The 20,751-nt window shown below is 36.1% G+C and overlaps 1 protein-coding gene across 1 annotated transcript in view; it reads right to left on the bottom strand.

Annotated features, from left to right (window-relative positions):
• Positions 1–266: 266 nt before the first annotated feature.
• The window catches only part of ZCWPW2 (zinc finger CW-type and PWWP domain containing 2), an 83,059-nt gene continuing 62,574 nt past the window's right edge, over positions 267–20,751 (bottom strand). The window contains 4 exon segments of the mRNA XM_029940848.1: positions 267–914; positions 4,141–4,265; positions 10,496–10,563; positions 11,651–11,709. Of these exon segments, the coding sequence (XP_029796708.1) occupies positions 753–914; positions 4,141–4,265; positions 10,496–10,563; positions 11,651–11,709 (414 nt within the window). The 3' untranslated portion in view covers positions 267–752.

The raw sequence follows: 20,751 nt of genomic DNA, 5'->3' as shown, positions 1-20,751 counted from the left end.
GAGTGGTATTGTATCATGTACTTTTTGCTTTCCTATATTGCTTAGTTTTTTTTTTTATTGTGAATATGCTTGACTTAATCTTATATCTTTCACCACGTTCCCCATCCTCACCTTGAGAGATACTGATTCAGCATGTACGCGTCTGGGACTCTGATCTTCCATAGCCTCCTACCACCCACTAAACACTGTTAGTCAGTTTTGGGAATCATGGTTGAAATGATTATTTCCAATATAAGGCAACTGACAGCTTTGAGAAAAGCTCCAACTCTATTATATAATAATTGTTTATTATTTACTTTTATTTTGTAGTAGCTTAATTCCACTACCAATACACATACTCAAGTCTCTACTATGCTTGAATTATCTGGAAGAACTATAATAGCCTTGACAGTCGTCTGAATAGCTGCATTTGCGTAAACAGCCTAAATAATCATTGTAAAGCATGTGTTTGTGCGGTAAGTTTCATAAACCATTTTAAAATTAAAGCAAACAAGAAATCTACAAAATCAAATATCAGTGTTTCTTAAATGCTAAATTTTTTTTAAATCCTAAATTTTAACACTAATTAAATACCATTTGGTTGACTCTCAAAACAATGGATATTCTCAAAGTATAGCACAGAAAGTTATTACAAATAGCAGCTTTGGCATAACATACACCTATTTCCCTAAACATTTTCAAGTTTTTGACTTTGGGAAACTATAAACATGTAGATGTTTTTATAATTAACTTCTGAAAATATCTAGAATACCTTAAAATTCCGACATTAGAGCATCTATTTCTTTAAACTTGTTAGTTATACTTTCAATACATTCTCCAGCTTTTAATTTTATCCCGTCAATTATGAGATAGTCCTCTTCAGAGTGGTTTTCAAATGGACCGCCTGCAGGAACTTCAGAGCTGCATGTGGATAACTGTAAAAATAACCATACAACTCATCAGAACGATATCAAACTTACCGGCACACCAGGCTTAATTATTTGAACCAAATGTAAAGTAGTCAGTAACTCTACAAGCCACGGCAGTTTCCCAGAGTGTTCTGTTACGCTGGTGGTCAAAGAGTGATCCCCACACAGAGTATAATGTACAGTAAATGTGTTCATATAAGAAGAACTTGTTATTCAGTTCCTAATTTTGTCCTCCAACATTATACATTTTTAGTTTTAATATTAGGCTTTGGAAAAACATGATCAGTTTCGTTCTGACTTTCCTACACTTATTTATTTTTATAATAATTATTATAGGGAATACAATTTAAAACTGTTTGAGTCACACCTTCTGTGCCTATCTTCTCACAAACCTCTGCATGACTTATAAATAGCGATAGCTTGATCTAGTCCGGTGGGAAGGGACACGAGAAAAAGCAATGCAAATATACATAAACACATACAAGATTTATAACTTCAAGGTTCATTAAAGGTAGAGTTAACTTCCAGGATAGTAAGAAATAAAAAGTAATTTATACAAGTATTTTCATATGACATATCAAAAAGTATACCTTTTAATATAAATAATTATTCAGCAAATTCTGTCTTATGATATTATGATATGGCTTATCTAATTTGTGAATTATTCTGGCAGATTTTATAAAAATCAGATATTAATTCTTGCTTGCAAAGTTGAGCATGAAAACCAACAGTAATATTAGCTAAGGAAGAGCATAATTAGGACGATGACTCTACTGAGGAAAATAATCTCATAAAGCATTTCAGTGACAAATAGAAAAGAATTTTGATTATCCGGGTGTGTGCTTTCTTTTTATGTTGTTACTCTCACCCATTGGTATAAATACTTGCGAGTAATCAACCTAAAGCCTCATGCATGAAGTGAAAGATGAAAACACCAACAAATTTACAGCTTTGAAAATGGCTTTAACCAAATCTGCTCAGAGAATAAACAGGCTTAGACCCTTAAAATTATCAGGTGGTTCTTTTTGGTGTGTTAGCTTGCAAGAGGCCACTTTCCCCTACAAATAAAACACAGCTCCAATTTTAAGTGGTGTTAACTTTGGAAGTCATATTCATTTTCCCTATTAACTAAAGAAAAAGAAAGAAAGAAAGAGAACAGAAAAAAAGAAACTCCTGAGGTGATCGTTCCTATTCTCTTAAACTGGAAATTGTCCCAGCTTTGATAGTTGGTTTCATTGCTATTCTCCTCATTTAAAAGTGAACCAGGCCCTAAATATGCTGAACCTGGTGGGAACGCCAGCCTCGCAAAGCTCAGTGTGGAGAATGGCTTATGAACCAGTCTGCAGGAGGCACTCACCTGCCCGCCAGCAAGTTAAAATGGTTAATTTTTACAATTCCTCAGTGGCTTTTGAAAGCTTAAAATATTACAAGAATCTAAAACAAAAAGCAAGCTCCTGCCTGGTGATATATTAAAACTATGTATTTTACCTTAAGAAATGAAAATCCAAAGTAATTTTCTGTTCTATCAAGTTACCAATTATAATGGTAAAATAGAAGCCAATTCTGTAGCCGTAAAAGCTCCAGGACGTCTCTGTAAAAATCAACCTGGCTGTATTTTTGAGAAGACAAACAGTAAACACTGCAGACACATTGCCCAATACCATATGGTGCTCAAACAAAGCACACGCTTGCTAGAAAAGACTAATTTGTATATAAATTCTATGTCTAAAACATATATGTCACTAATCTACAGATCTTGTTTGACAAAAGGTAAAATCTATCGAAAAAAAAAACAAGGTTTTTCAAAAAGGAACTCTAACTGGAAAAATGGCATTCACAACTGGGACAAATTGAGGTACAAGTTGATATTGCTGGTAGCAGACAAGACAACTGTGTTTTTCAGCGTGGTAAGAGTTTTTAGCATTAATTTTGTTTTTGCTTAGCATATTGCTCCCTTTCACTGTAAATTTTGTATATTTTGATTTCCAGCTCAGTAAAAGAGCTGTTTACCAATCATCTTTATTCTTGTTGGAGTTCTGAAAGAACTCATGCAATTGGGCAGTCTGCCAAAGTGTGTAAAGAACCTTGTCATGTACAAATCCGCTTTTTCCAGTGTCTGAGAAGAGACAGACTTGGGAATGGGCAGTTGCTCAACAGGAGAATGTGGGAAAAGAGAGGAAGTAAGAAGTCTCAGCATTTCTCCAGGGACTGCCATTGCCAATTCTCATCTGTAATAGCAGCTAACCTTAGGTGGCAGTTACTACGCAAAGTCCTTTTCCCGGTTTGCCTTACTTAATCCACAAAAAAAAAAAAAAAAAAAAAAAAATCCTCTTGGGTAAGTGATAAGCAACTGTGTCAAATTACACAAGTCCTTCCTGGCAGGACAAGGATTGGGACATTGTTATTCTATTCCAGAGTAGGTGCTGACAACCGCTGTGCTCTCTGGATTCCAGGCACAGTATATATCTAAATAAATGAATGAGAGAATGAATAAAACCTTAAGGATACATGACTTCTTGCTGCCATTTTTCTTCCTATTTGGGAAACAGCTGTACTGCCTTGCACAAGTGTCTGCCTTATTTTCTCACACCTACCACACTGCTGCTCTGTATTAATGACCTGGGCTTGCACCAAATTTTATTTGCACAAACATGGAGCTGATGTGCTGGGCAGTTGGATCATTTCTGTTATCTCATATAAGAACTGAATAAAGAGGCATATATGGCCTTTCTCAGTCCAACACAGCTGGCCAAAAGGGAAAAAAAAAAAAGACAAATCTAGTGATGAATGGTGAAATGTATTCCAATGAAAAAGTCTACCTCCAGTGTGTTAACACTGAGGTTTGTCCCGACAGAAGTCTCTGGGTGAGAACCAGGCAGGGTAGATTTCCTAGCAGGCTGCTCGCACCCCGGCCCCCATCCAGACTGTGAAGTTCTCTCCACAGCGACACCCCATCAGCTACTGTGAGCCCCTTCCATCCTTTCTTCGTCCCATTCTCAGAGGCCCAAAGTACAAAGAGCTCCTCCACTCACAGATTTCTTCAAATCCTGATAGATGTGTTCTGACTTTTCCACAGGCGACTAGTTTATTACTCACCTCAGGATAATCAAGGGCTCAAGTTTCAAAAGGGAAAAATGTCTTCCATATCATTAAAATGGACATCCAGAAAAAATTTCTGCCATTTACAGAATCTGAAGGTGCTATTTTGCCTGATAAAGATTACCAGTGCTACCTTTCCTCCTGTGTTTACTTCTTCTCCACACTCCTCTTCAGACTCATCAGATGCTCCCGTGGGCTCTAGTGCCTGTTCTAGCATTTGCTCCAGCTCTTTCAGTAAAACTTCTGTCTCAGAGACAACTAAAAAACACCATTAATATAGTAGAAAAAATGCTACATTTTAATTAATTCAATCTAACCCATAATCTTAACCAACTCAAAAGAGAAAATCTAAATGTTACAAGATAAAAAATAAATATTCTGCTATAGTTCTCACATATGGCCTCTGCTTAATGCAAAAAACTTAAGGATTTCCAGGTGAATATTTTACAATTATTCCTTTAAAAATGTCGGTGATATATTTGCTATATATAGATCATAAAGTGATGTATATGAGCTATGTATAGCTCACTAGAAGAGTCTTCTGTTTTATTTTGAAATCAGGGCCAAACTAAATTGTTTTTTATAAACCAGAAGTCAGCAAACTTTTCCTGTGAAGGGACAGAGACTAAATATTGCAGGCTTTGTGGTCTCTTGCTGCTATAGTGGAAACTATACATGTGTGCCTAAATAAATGAGAGTGACTATGTTCCAATAAAACTTTATTAACAAAAACAAGTGGCCTGTGGGCCACAGTTTGCCATACCTACAATAAACTATTAAAATTACTGTGTAAAAGGAGCAATTAAGTGGCTAGACTAACCACAGGCTAGTCTATTCCTAATCCAAACACCAACACATCTTAATTGCCTAATATATATGTTATACATATTTTTTAAATACCACACTTAAACATTTGTGTATGTGTACTATTGTGACATGAATTAACTGAATTCGCTGAGATAAAATAATATCCGCACAAAAGAAATGAACTCCTATTAAATAACTCTATAGACTCAACTCAACTAATGTTTAATTACATGCCGCTGAATTCCTGACTTAAATAAAATACACATTTTTGCTTCATATAGTCTTGCTGAAGTAAAAATCAAGGAAAGGAAACCATGTGTGGCCTGCTGTCCTGCACAACAGACAGACGGAACATCTGAGAAGTCATTCCAAGGGCAACACAATTCATAGAGAAAGGCCATGAATACACCCCCATCATTTTCCACGCTGGAGACAAAAACTGGACATCCCGCCCTCTATCATCCACCATTCTTTGGCAGATCACCAAAAATCACATGATGCAGAACATCTAAAAGTTCATGGGACATGAATGCAGACCCACACAGGCATATGCTTTTGAGCTGACCTAGTAGCAATGGGCATGGAAGCAGGGCATTCTCAGCACTAATTTTAGGTTTTAATCTAACTGAACATATTTAAAATTCTTCTAATTAATTATGTTTAGAAAGATTGCATAGGATACATGCATCTCTTTCTGTGTGTGTGTGAATACACCACACACACACACACACACACACACACACACACACAGAAAGGTGTCCTTGTAAACTAAGCATGTTGAAAGGTAAAAAATTATTAATGTGAAATGTCTTATGCACTGTTTCCTCCAGTTCAAAAGAATCCGTGTTTTATTAGAATCTTCTTTGTTGGTAATTTCCTCTTATCTATTACTCATAAGAAAGAAATTTTAAAATTGTGCTAGATCATTCTTAAATAATAGTGTCAAATAAAGTCATAGGGGGTTATAAAATAGAAAATTTCCCCTTTCTTGGTTGTAACTACAGTATTAAAAAACAATGTTTAGTTAACATTTTTGCACTACAGTTTTGTCTATAGAAATAATTTTTCTGTCAGGACTTATAACTTGCCCCAGCACTTTTTTTATTCAAAAAGTCCCTTGAGGGCAAGGAACTCAAGAGTAGGCATAGTCCTACAAGTAATCCTGGCCATCACCTCTTCCTAGCCAATCTTAGGTTTCCACTATGGAAGACTTCTTTCAAAAGAGTTTGAAAGGAGCTTTCTGATAAGCCATTTGCATACCTCAGAACCAGTTCCTATGTTTAAAAACAAAACAGAAACTGTAACTGACATGTTAGTTGTGCCCACATAGATATGTGTTCTGTGGTAATTGCTAAAGCATAAGAACACAGAGTTTGAATAATTACATTCTAAAACAACAGTATCCAAAATTTGATGGGCATAAGAATCATCTGAAGAATTTACTAAAAAAAAAAAAAAATGAATGGAACCCATGTTTATTGAATCATAATTTTCTAGAGGAATGTACATTTTTATTGAAGTAATTTTGTTAAAGGAATGAACCTCTCTTTATGATAGATTTCTTACTAGTAACCTGTTACTGAACAGACAACTACTTGCGGTTGTCTTCAGACTGATTCTCCAGTCCCACTCACAGATGTTGTGTTTTCCTACTTTAATTCTGAGTCTATGGAAATTGATACTGACATTTAATGCACTGTTGAGAAGATGAATTTTGAGCTATGCTGTAAAGGGAAAAGGGCATACAAACATCTTTATATTTCTAAGGCTAGGCTAAAATACAATCAATTTATGATAATGAATGTCATTGCCAAATGGCATTGTAAGCTCTCTGTTTTCAAGTGATCTAGAAAAATATGTACACTGCCTTTTGATCAAAGGGTAGACAAAGTAATGGATGACTTCATACATCAACCAGGGTTCATAACACCAACTTGATTGATGTCAAATTCTGTTTCCAGAGCAATGGGAGGCTTGCTTTTCTAAATAGGTATTCCTATATTGTAAACTGATAGAGTTCAAAAATAATTCTCAAGAAATAGCAGTTACCATAATGTACAAACTAGGTTATCAAAATTGGCCAGTGATATCCTCCAAAGATAGAGACAGAATGAATGCCTTTGCTGATTACATGACCAATCATCTTCTATCAATACCGATTATCCTGTAATTTCGCTGGCTTGTTTCAATTTGTTGTTTAAAGTGGTAGCATTACAGTTATTTCATCACTCAGAAGAAGTTTTTTTTTAAAAAGGTAAAGAAAAATATATCTCTTATACTGAAGTCCATACCTGGCTTTTAAAAATGAATTTTTATAAAATAATCTGTGTAGTTTTTCCGTTCCTGATAAGAAATAACTTACTGCTTGTCTCAATAAATCAGTCACTATTTTAAAAGCCGTCAAGGCATATTTATGGAGTTTTCTCCAATCTCTATTTTTCCACTAAAGGCTTAAAGAAGCTCTTTATTTTCTTACATAAAAAAGCTACTTGGTTAGGTTACCCCAAACCTGGTATTGAAAAATATCATCTGAAATAAATTTGCAGGGTCATTTTGACATTGGAATTTGGAAGGCATTCTTACAGAGGAGGCTGAGGAGGAGGAAAAAGTACTTGGTTTTGTTTTCTTATTAAGTAACTACAAACACTCCTTTTGTGTGCTTACAATTTCAATGTAGAGATGAGTAAAATACAAGTTGGAATGTATTGAAGAAGAGAGCACCATTCCTGGAGATACAGACAGAAATAGGAGGCAAGGAGCTTTCTAGGAAAGGGGCATGTGGACCAACCCCACCTTTTACCCTAGAGGCTACAGCTAACTCCAAACCAAGAGTAAGTGGGCAAAGTTTGTCCTGGAGCAGAAAGAAATCACCTGTCTCCCTGCCCCGCTTCTACCTCCCAGCCCCAGCCCCTGAGGCCTTCATGCTCCCTTGGGGCTCACCCCATGATCCAGACCTTTCCTAGATTAACCATCCTTTTCTAGGCTTATCTGTCTCAGGTGGCTGATGAATACATCCTTTCTAATTTGATGATGAATGTCACAGATTTTTACTTGGTCCTGGATAAAATGCCAATCTTTTTAAATTTAAACTTTTATAGACTATTTACTACCCAAAATAAAAGGAGGTATTTACTAATGTAAACCAATGATACAACAAAACAAATGACTAAAAGCCAAGATCAAAAAAAAAAAAAAAGTCAAAACAATTGATTAAGGGGGAAATGAAGGGCAATAATGAGATTTTAAAACTGTTCAGATCAACTACCAGTACTGTACCCAACCCCCCTCCCGTTTTCACTTTAACTTTCCTGGTACTCAAAGCAACCAAGGATACAGCTGCACACTTTGATTAATTTTAAGATATGTGACTAGGGCACCTGAGTGGCTCAGTCAGTTAAGCATCTGACTTCGGCTCAGGTCATGATCTTCTGGTTGTGGGTTTGAGCCCTGCATCAGGTTCTGTGCTGACAGCTCAAAGCCTGGAGCCTGCTTCGGATTCTGTATCTCCCTCTCTCTCTGCCCCTCCCTCACTCATGCTCTCACTCTCTCTCTCTTAAAATAAATAAACATTTTTTTAAAAAGGAAGATACATGACTGAGAAAAACCATATAACTACTTAAATGCCTCAACTTCCCCATGGATAAAATGGGGGATATAATAATGTCTACCTGTTTACCTTATATAGCTCTTATGAGGGCTAAATAAATTCATATATATACAGTGTTTAGAACAGTGAAGACAGAATAATGTTACAGGTGTTGGCATTATTATTTCATCATTACAGATGAATTTTCTTGTCCCTAAACACTGGAGAAAATGAGTTATAGGGACAACACTAATATAATACATATTATTCCTGGTACTAATTTTTTACAAAACATAGGTATGCTCCACAATTAGTTATTTCTTAGGTTAAATCTATATAGCCATCGGCATACAGTTTAAAATATTTAATGGTTCCTATTAATTTTCTATTAATTTCTATTAATTTTTTCTACTAATTTCCAGAAATTCTCTCCTTCTTGGATAAGAGGGCTTCTACTACATGTCATTATTACAGATGAAGTAACTGATACTTGAACAGGTAAAGTAGCTACTTAATCAGCTCTCCTCCTGATCTCTAACTAAAGGACAGAGAAAAGAAATGGGCAGAGCTTAAAGCCTAGAAAAGAACAGCAGAGCTGGGTAGTAGGCTGCTTGGAGACTTTAGCATTTGGGAGTGTAAGGAAAGTGGCTCCAAAAACTGGGGTAGACATTCTAGAATGATGGTAGAATTTTTACTTGATCAAGGACTGATCCTACGTCAGGCTAAGAAGAAAAGGAGTAATATCAGAGACTTAGATCAAGGGATCCATGGAAATATGGGTAGGGATAAAAAACTGAGGAGGGGTAATCAACTGAAGAAAGAGGCACTCTTTCAAGAAATAATCAGCTCTTACAAAGAACACAGTAAACTAGATGTTTCTGTTTTTCAGTTGTTCAAAATGGGATGAAGGAGTAAGACACAGATCAGATTAACAATCTGAACAATTAACTGTTGAGACTTGAGAGCCACACAGAACTTGAGACTCCTAAAAGGGTATCAGTGGATAACTAATGGAGATGTATTCACTCATTTAGACAGAAGAGTGATTTCCAGTCAATGAAGTCCTGGCTGTGATGGGTTTCTTCCAAGGTGGCCCATGTGAGTCGGAGAGGGCAAGGAGCCTGGCACTGGAGCCCTCGGTGACAGTGCCAAGGTCTCCTACTGGGAACTCAGTCCAGGGATAAGTAGACGTTTGTCTTTCCACAGCAATATCTGAACTATTCACAAGAGGCAAAGGGACAACTTAGCCAAGAAAAGGCACCTGAGTTAGCAGGAAAGCAGCAGCAGAATAAATTTAAGAAGACATAGAAACAACAGAATTTTGTGGTGGTTTAGGACAGGAATAAAAGGATTTAAAAAAAAAATAACAAGTCTGTCCTTATTTGACTGTTTCCCTTTCTTTTAAGAAGACTAAAAATGAATGGCTCACTTATCGAGTTGAAAGGGAGTGCCATGGGACCTGGGGGTGGCCACAAAGGAGAAGGAATATGGCACAGATAATTTCTTGGGGTTTTATGGGCTTTGAAACCTTTTTGCGTGGCTGCCAAAGTTCCATCTTGCAATTAAGCATTCGCCTACTTTTCAAGGCTAACAAAAATGAAGGAAGAGTAAAGTGGTTTTGGGAACTAAAACTTTCTCCCTGTGTTCCCTATGCACCCTACTGTGTTCTCATACCAAAGGCAATTAATTCAGCTGGAAGCCCCAAGCTGCTGCTTTTCTTCTTTCTCTCCCTTTGGCACCCCGAGGACCCCAATAATTTTGGAATGGAGAGGTCTGGATTTTAATGTATTGATGGAGGTATTTCCTCCCACAACTGCTGGTGCTTTCTTTTTAAAAGAAATTAAATACATGACAGAGCCAAATCTAATTCAAGAGTATAGAAACCTAAAGACAACTGAAAATACCTAGTACAAAATGAGCACCAAAAATGACTCACTAATAGTTCTCTTCTATGTACACACACATACACACACACACACACACACACACACACACACACACAACATCAAAACATTTATTTTCCCTCAAAGAACTACGACCACATTCGGTAGCATTAAATAGAGGAAGAACCAGAAGCAGACAGGCCTTCACATACCCATGTTTTCCTTTGATATGGCATCATCTGAACAAACATTTTCAAAAGAGCATTTTAAAATAGCTTTCCTAGAAAAAGAATTTGACAGATTTAGTTGCAAAAGATCAATCATGTATATTTAAATGGCCATTATGTATATTCATTGATAATTGTAAATTATGAATATAGTTCTTTATCGTGAGGTGACTTGCCTTGGTTGTTTTATACAGTAGGGCAGCATGATCCAGTGAAAAACCAAAGGCGAATAATATTGATCTGAGCCCTCACTAGGTGAAAAGCACTAATGATCTACCAAGTAACTTATATAGACTTTTTTATGTAATCCTTTCCCCAACCCCAACCTCACTAAGTAATTGCAACTTTCAGTTTTCTTTATAAAGAAACTGAAGTTCTGCAAAATTGAGAAATTTGACAATGTAGGTAATGGTTGAACATGACAGAGCTAAACTCTTTTAGACTGCAAAATCCATGCTTTTTCCACTACACTGTGTCAGTGATTTAGAGTCAGAAGACATTTGTTCAAATGTATTTTCTCTAGACAGAAGGATCTTGAGAAAGCCACTTAATTTCTATATGTCCTAAATTTTTCATCTTTTAAATAGAGATGATGATGATGATGATATACCCCCTACCTATTTGACGGGGTTACTGTGAAATATGACTAGATAAGGCAGTACGTCTTTTTAAAAATTTAATTTTCATCCTCTGAAAAAGGACAAAGAATAAGAGAAGCACTACCACATCAGAGCCACTCTTTGTCTCTGAGCAGAACTCCTTTTAATACAGCACTAACTATCATTCATCCAAAAAAAAAAAAAGTAAATAAACTGTATGGTCGGTTCAGTGATAAACACTAAAACCTGTCATCGGTGACTTATCAATTTATCATAAAGGCCTGTTTCTGGTTTGCACTATTTTAAACTAAATACCTGCTTTTTATCTGGTTGCTCACATGATATTAATCTAACACAGCTTTGGTTCAACATATTTATATAAACATAAAACTTTCTCCATACTTCTAAGAATACCACTTTAATTCCTTTAGAAAATTTTAATGCTTCCCTAGAGAAAAAGAATCAAGAATCAGGGGGAAATGTCATAATAACTAAATCCATTATATACATTTCAATATCATCATAATGCTTTTCACCATACCTTTTCCTCCATCTAAATTTGGGTTTCTTCTTTTCAGCAGTGTTTCTGGAAATTTGCATCTATAACAACAAAAAGATGAATTAGTTCAAATGAGACTAGATGAGTTCAGTAAGATAATGAGTATGGTCCAAGTAATTTAGTCCAGAAGAAAAACTGTTTTTTTAATGTTTTTATTTATTTGAGAGAGAGAGAGAGAGAGAGAGAGAGTGAGAGAGACAGAAAGAGCATGAGCAGGGTAGGGTCAGAGAGAGAGGGAGACACAGTATCTGAAGACAGGCTCCAGGCTCTGAATTTGTGGTCAGCACAGAGCCTGATGTGGGGCTTGAACCCACGAACCATGAGATCATGACCTGAGCCGAAGCTGGACACTTAACCAACTGAGTCATCTACGTGCCCCAAGAAAAACTCTGACCCTTAGGTATCAACCACACCTGCAACTCTAAGTCAACCACTTCATAATCACTACAATTATACCAATCTGCTCAACTTCCAGGAATGGTACACTAATCCACTATGAATGCCCATCTCCCATATCTATTTCCCTTCCTTACTTCACAAACACATAATAATACTAAGTAAATCAATATTTAAGTTTTCATACATATATGACCTTTAGACAAAGAAAAAAAACTATTTGGATGCCAGAAACATGTGGAATCCAAAACTATATAGATAAGAACTGACATGATGTAGGCCTACTAAAACTGTATCCCAGGATAGGGCAAAAGGGCTCAGGATTTTAATGTCTAAGCAAAGATGAGATGAAGGGCGTGGAGAAACTGGGATCTCCATACATTGTTGGCAGGAACGTGAATGGTGGAGCCACTTGTTTTAGATGCAAGGTTCCATTACAATTTGATAGTTCTTCAAGATGTTAAACGTAGAATTACTATATGAATCAGCAATTCAACTCCTAGGTATATACCCTCAAAAAATGAAAATATTATGTCCATACAAGAAATTGTATATAAATATTCACAGCAGCATTAGTCATAATAGTTAAATAGTAGAAACAACCCATCAATGGATAGATAATATATAATCTATCCATACAATGGAATATTATTTAGCCTTTAAAACCAATGAGTAATTGTACTGACAAATGCTGAACCTGGGTGAATCTTGAAACCATTACACTCAGTGAAAAGTGAAAAAAGTTAGACACAAAGACCACATGTTGTAGGATTACATTTATCCAAAATGTCCATGAAAAGGTAAATCCATAGAGACAGAGATAGATTAGTAGCTTCCAGGGACTAGGAAAAGGTGGGAAATAGGCAGTGTCAGCCAATGGGTATGAGGTTTCCTTTTAGATTTATGAAAAAATGTTCTAAAATTATAAAGTGGTCTTAGTCGCAGAGCTGTGATTATACTAAAAACCACTGAACTGCATACTTTAAAAGAGTGAACAAATTACATCTCAATAAAGGTATAATTTTTTTAAAAAATTTGGTGACATGGAAAAATAGAAAACAAAGAGACAGAATATATCGATGACAACAAAAGGAACCCAATGTAGCAATATTAGTGTTAGAAGAAAGCATAATCAGAGATTTAAAAAAGTTATTACCTAATGCAAAAAGAAACAATCTGCCCAGAAAGTATAACAGTCCTGACTTGTATATACATAAAATCTTAACTATAAAATATATAAAGCAAAACAGAAAAGAATTACAAGTAGAAACTGATAAATTTACAGTTAAAATGGGATATTTTAATTTACTTCCCATAAAAAACTTACAAAGCAAAAATAATTAGCAAAGAAACAGAAGGGTTCAACAATACAAATACTAAGTTTAATCTAATAAACACATATCGAAACTGAAACTGAATAATTAACGAATACATATTGTTTTCAAACCTTAAACATTTACAAATCTGGCCACCTCCTAGGTCACAAAGGAAGTCCCACGAGTATTAAAGTAACCACTATTTTAGACTAAATGCATTAAAATAAGAAATCAAAACTCAAAAGATAGCTGAAAATTTGTAGTCAATTCATAGATGTAGAAGAATTTATACTGTCCCCTGAACTTTTCTGTGATAAGAGTTTATGATCTACGTCATTTAAGTCAGAGTTCTTGTCTCGTATTTCAGTTACTGGTATATGTGACTTAGCTTCTCACTGGGTAATACATTTGTCTCCATGCCATACCTTGCATTCCATAGGTGTACATAAAGTGTCCGTAGAATAAATGAATGAATAAGTGTTCAGACAGAGATACAATAAACACAAATATCACAAGGAAAATACAGTGTCAGTGTTCGGGTCCATTCTGTACTGTCATGTTTGTCGATTTAGGCTTTTAAGGAATTCATACAATTCACCCTCATCTCCTATGACAGAACCTCCATGCCAGTTTCACCTCTATGTTTGTTTGCTTCTTTGTCTTTTCACTTTTAGCTGCTGAAGTGAGCAGTATTTCAGCCCATTTGGTCTAAATCTTTCATAGTTACACTGATCATAGTTACACTGATTTTAAGCATCCACACTGCAAGGATGGGAACATTTTTTTTTTAACATACTAAATGTTTAGCAGCTAGCAGAGTGCCATTCATATTGTTCTGTTCAAAAGCATTAACTATAATGAGATGAAGGTTGAATTTAATAACTCTCAAGGCATTATTAAACAGCTTAAGTACCTTAATAATCATTCAAGGGAAGTTTGTATAAAACACTCAGAGAATTCATATTATTATGATGCTAAAAAAATGTGTTTTTTTTTGTGATCTTCAACCTCAAACTAATATTCAAATATGTTTTCCAGAATTGTTTTATATATATATATATATATATATATATATATACATATATATATATATATGAAAGTAAATAAGGTACAAAAGCATATGGAACTAGATTGTCTAAATCATTGATCTACATCTCTGAAGGCAATGTAGAGCTATTATTTCTATTTCATTATTAAGGATCAGCTTAAATTATGTGCATATTTGAGTTTATATTGAAAGGGTCGCTACAAGGGGAAATAAGATTAAGGTAACAAAGTACAAACACTTCATAGGTATTAATAGAAAGAAATACAGTTAAGTAACTAACACAAATCAGGAAGATTTCTGTTAGAGATAGTAAATTCCTTCCTACTTTGTTAAATAATCCACAGCAGCCAAAATGAACTAGTCAGTATTGCCAAATGCCCTGTGCTTTCCTGCGCCAAGCCTGTGATAAAACATAATGTGATGGAGAAGAACAGTACTTTTGGAATGACAGGATCACAGTTTGAATTTAATCCCTGGTACTTATTACCTGCATCACTTTTGGTAACTCACTGACCACTGGAATATCTAGCAAGAGCCTGATATGAAGTCAACACCTAATAAATATTTTCCAACTAAATGACCATTCTGCATTTCAGGATATTCTTTTACAACTACTGCTAGAAAAAAATAACTACGTCAGAGCATTTGAGGGTCAGATGAAATTAAATAACATTCCAGAAAGTATCTAACAGTACTCAACAATTAGTCAATGTCCAATCATTGTTTACCTGTTAGACCAGTGCACTGGCAGAGTGTTGGAGTTCTATCCGTTTTGCTTAGAGCCTATAACAAACAGATGGAACTTAGCACTTTGGTATGGCTGGAATTATGGCCATTAGTTTCCCAACGTTGCCATGACAAATTACCACGAACTTGGTAAAGCATCAGAAATTGATTTTGTTACAGGTCTGCAGGATAGAATTCTGTCTCCTATGGACAGACTCTTTTTGTTTTTGTTTATTTATTTATTGGGGGGGGGCAAGAGCAGGGGTGGGTCAAGAGAGAGAGACAGAGACACAGAGAATCCTATGCATGCTCCACACTGTCAGCACAAAGCCCGATGTGGCGTTCAATCCCACGAATCATGAGATCATGACCTGAACTGAAATCAACAGTCGGATGCTTAACTGATTGAGCCACCCAGGTGCCCCTGGACAGACTCTTAAGGACAATTATTGGGTTAGGGCCCACCTAATCCAGGATGATTTTATATAAAAATCCTCACCTTAATTACATCTGCAAAGATCTTTAATCCACATAAGTCACATTCTGAGGTTCTGGGTAAACATATCTTTTGGGAGCTACTATGCAACCCACAAATAGATACTATAATCTTTACCTATCCCATCACTTCCATTTCTCTTCCTATGTTACGCTGCTGACTCTCCTATGTTGTTGAGCCCCATGCTATTCAGAGTCAGGACCACCATGTGCAGAGTCAGCAACACCTGAGAGTTTGTTAGACATGCAAATTCTCATGCCCATCTTAGCGCTACTGAATCAGAAACTCAGGAGGTGGGGCCCAGAAATCCATATTTAAATAAGCTCTCCAGGTGACTTGTATGAAAACTAGAGTTTCTCAGGCATTAGTCTACTCTACACCTATCCATACAAATACAATGTTATACATTGTTATTGATTATAAGGAAATCAAAGAAAATATTAATTCTTTTCTTGTTAGATGTAAAAAAAACCAAGAGCCATATATAAAAAGAGCAAATGCCATTTACTGTGAAACGTGTGCGTGTGTATCCATATATATAATGATAATTAGGATTGCTGGCTAGAATGACAACTGATAGAACTGTCTTTAATTGCCAAGGTCAGATAATCCACAGGAATTGCATTTACATCGGATTTATATAATCTTCATAGAGTAACTTCATTTCCTTAAGTCACTATTCATCTAAATGAAAATCATTTTATTTTTAAGAACAAGTTTGTTAGCTGTGTTAAATCCAAGGGCATAAAATTTTGATTTAGCATTTTATGCTCATAGAAAACATAAATATGTTTTGTAACCTTCCATTGAGAGTAATTATTAGTCAATGATCACTAAAGAGCTGCCTACTTTGACAGAATTTCCAAACATGAATCTGTGCCTTGATTAATGTACACAAACTCCTTGTCAAAAGTTATCATATAGAAGGAAATACCAATATTCTCATTTCCCTTTGGAAAATCTATTGGGAAAATATGCTTGGAATAAGGATGAAAACCAGTTTTATGCAGCACTGTAAGTGATGGTTATTACTTAATCTGAGTATCTGGGGAGTACGAATAATAAAGTTACATCTTTGGACCTAGATAATGATTGTTTTTCACTCTTCTTTGAAAAGGGGGAAAGTTAAATAATCATTTTCTAGCTCTATTTTAACCATGACTTTAACCAAGGGAATACCAATCTAGTGCTTCTTACATAAATGTCAGTCAATTACCATATACTCCAGTCTGGTCACTCTCAGTAGAGCTCAGTATTCCTGTAAGATTTGGACAATATCAGAGATCAGTCCTTGGCAACATGACTTATAAATATCTTGCTGTCCCCTGTACTATCTTTAGCCATGTGTAAGATCTCACTGAAGCACTGTGGATTTCTCTGCTTTGAGGGGCTTAGCAGAGAAAACACTGGAGTGTGTATTCAAGCAGTGAGCCGAAACACAGGAGAATATTTTCCCTAAAAATAGAAGCTGACCACTAGACCACCTTAAATAGAAGGCATGAAAGACTTTCTATTAACACCTTCCAATCATGGCTGGGGATACCAGTAACAGCATACTTCAAGAAACTCTATGATTAGCTATTTCACTGATCATTTTTAAGGTCTTGGACTTAATTGTTTTTAATAGTCTTTGACTACATATAGTAGGGATATAACATAAAATTCAGTATGGTTTAAAAAAATAGGAAAGATTTCAGTTCTATCTAAAAAGAGATTGAGAATACTAAAAGCTAATAAAAACAAGGTATCTAGGGAGTAAAGATCCCCATGAAAAGCAGAACTTATGTCATGCTGTTTATTGATTAAATAGTACCAGTAAAATAGATTATTTGATCTCTATTTGGAGATTCTAAAAATCCAAGTGAATTGCAAACAATTCCTATTTACACATAGTTTTCCCTAAAGCAACAGGAATGTTAGAACATAAAGTTTCTAAGGAAGACTTCCTAGAATTGACATCAGGCTTACCTTGAAGATATTTTAGATGCAGTTCCAGACCACCCCCAACAAAGTCAATATTGGAATAAATGAATTTTTTGGTTTCCCAGTACATATAAAAACTATGGTTACACTATACAGTAGTCTATTAAGCATACAAGAGCATTATGCCTATGAAAACAATGTACATACCTTAATTTAAATATACTTTAGGGGCACCTGGGTGGCTCAGTCTGTTAAGCACCCGACTTGATATCCAGCTCTGGTAATGATCCCACAGTTCATGAGTCCCACATAGGGGTCTATGCTGATAGTGCAGAGACTTCTTGGGATTCTTTCTCTCCCTCTCTCTTTCCCTCTCTCCCTCTTGCATGTGCATACATGTGCTCCCCCTCTCAAAATAAATAAACATTCGAAAATACTTTCTTGCTAAAAAATGCTAACCATCATCTGAGTTTTCAGTAAGACCTAATCTTTTTTCTGGTGGAGGGTCTTGCCTCGGATGGCTGCAGACTGATCAGGGTAGTGATTGCTGAAGGGTGAGATGACTGTGGCAATTTCTTAAAATAAGGCAACAGTGAAGTTTACCACACCAATTGACTCTTCCTTTCACAAACAATTTCTCTGTAGTATGTGATGCTGTTTGACAGCATTTTACCCATAAGAGAACTTTCAAAATTGGAGTCAATCCTCTCAAACCCTGCCACTGCTTTATCAGCCACATTTATCTACTATTCTAAATCCTTTGTTGTCATTTCAACAATCTCCACAGCATCTACGCCAGGAGTAGATTCTATCTCAAGAAACCACTTTCTCTGCTCATCTATAACAAGCAACTCCTCACTCGTTCAAGTTTTATCACAAGATTGAAGCAATTCAGTCCCATCTTCAGGCTCCACTTCTAATTCTAGTCCTTTTGCTATTTCTACTATATCTGCAGTCACTTCCCCCAGAAGTCTTGAATTAACTCAATGTCACCCATGAGGATTGTAATCAACTTCTTCTAAACTCCTGTTAATGTTGATATTTTGACCTCTTCCCATGAATCAAAAATGTCCTTAATGACATCCAAAATGGTAAGTCCTTCCCAGGAGGTTTTCAATTTACTTTGCCCAGATCTATCAGAGGAATCACCTTCTACGGCAACGATAACCTTTTGAAATATATATCTTAAGTAATAAGACTTGAAAGTTGAAAATACTCTTTGACCCATGGGCTACAGAATGGATGTTGAATTAGCAGGCATGAAATCAACATTACTGTCATTGCACATCTCCATTATAGCTCGTGGGTGACTGTGTGCATTGCCAATGAGCAGTAATATTTTATTTTATTTTGTTTTATTAATTTTTGATGTTTATTTATTATTGAGACAGAGAGAAACAGAGCATGAATGGGGGAGGGGCAGAGAGAGAGAAGGAGATACAAAATCTGAAGCAGGCTCCAGATTCTGAGCTGTCAGAACAGAGCCTGATACGGGGCTTGAACCCACAAACTGTGAGATCATGACCTGAGCTGAAGTCAGATGCTTAACCGACTGAGCCACCCAGGCGCCCCTGAGCAGTAATACTTTAAAAGCGATCATTTTTTCTGAGTGGTAGGTCTCAACAGTGGGCTTCAAATATTCAGTAAAACATGTTGTAAAAAGATGTGCTGTTATCCAGTCTTTGTTGTTCCATTTATAGAGCACAGGCAGAACAGATAATTTAGCATAATTCTTAAGGGCGCTAAAATTTTTAAAGTGCTAAGTGAACATTGGTTTCAAATGAAAGTCACCAGGGACAATAGCCTCGAAGAAGAGAGTCAGCCTACCCTTTGAAGCTTTGAAGCCAGGCATTGACTTCTGGAAGTCCTAGATGGCATCTTCTTCCACTATAAGGGTATTTCACCTGCAGTGCAAATCAGTTGTGTAATGGAGCCATCTTCGTAAATGATGTTCGCTAGATCCTCTAGGTAACTTGCTATGGCTTCTACATCAGCACTTATGCTTTACCTTGCAATTGTATGTTGTAAAGACACCTTCTTTCCTTCAACCTTATGAACGAATCTCTGCTAATTTCAAATTTTTTCTTTATATCTTCCTCACCTCTCCCAGCCTTCATAGAATTGAAGATAGGGCCTTCCTCTGGATTAGGCTTTGGCTCAAGGGAATGTTATGACTGGTTTGATCTTCTATCCAGACCACTAAATTTTCTACATATCTGCAATAAGACTTTTATTTTCTTATCATTCATATGTTCATTGGAGTAGCATTTTTAATTTCCTTCAAAAATTCTTCCTTTGCATTCACAACTTGGCTGGTTCGTGTAAGAGGCCAAACCTTTGGCCTGTCTCAGCTTTTGACATGCCTCTCTCTCATTAAAGCTGAATCATTTGTAGCTTTCGATTTAAGGTGAGAGACCTTGTAATTCTACCTTGCACTTGGACACTTAGAGGCCTCTATAGGGTTATTAACTGGCCTAATTTCAGTATCGTAGGTATTAGGGAATAGGGAGGCCCAAGGACAGGGAGAGAGACAGGGTAATGGATGGTCAATGCAGCAGTCAGAACACATTTGTCAATTAAGTTTACCATCTTACATAGGCATGATTTGTGACACCCAAAAACAATTACAATAGTCACATCAGAGATCACTGAACACAGATCAGTGTAACAAATATAATAATAACAAAAAAGTTTAAATATTGCGAGGATTACCAAAATGTGACACAGAGATAAGCAGGGAACAAATGCTGTTGGCAAATTGGTGCCAACAGACTTACATAATGCAAGGTTGCCACAAACCTTCAATTTGTTAAAAAAAAAACACAATATCTGTGATGTGCAACAGAAAAGAGTGCAATAAAATGAGGTATGCCTACATACCAGTTAAATGCTATATAAGGTGATGCACAAGAGCATTCAATGCTTACAGTACCCACATTACACTTTTTTCTGGATAAAAGAATGATCATTGAGAGCTTCATTATCTGTGTCTTCGCTCCCTCAACTTAAGTAGTAAAGATAACCGCCTGATTCTGTGATCCATGGACACTGTCAAGTCTTCTGAGCCTTTATCCTCAGCACTGTGCAAAAGAGGTTGATCTCTCTTCTATGTTGGAATGCATAGACTCCACACAAGACCATAGTTTAAAAAATATATTCTTTAAGGAAAGGTTATTAA

The sequence above is a fragment of the Suricata suricatta genome, chromosome 5 (genome assembly GCF_006229205.1).
Source record: "Suricata suricatta isolate VVHF042 chromosome 5, meerkat_22Aug2017_6uvM2_HiC, whole genome shotgun sequence".
Taxonomy (NCBI): Eukaryota; Metazoa; Chordata; class Mammalia; order Carnivora; family Herpestidae; genus Suricata; species Suricata suricatta.
The sequence above is the reverse complement of the archived record's forward strand: the minus strand, read 5'-3'. Positions and strand labels throughout refer to the sequence as shown.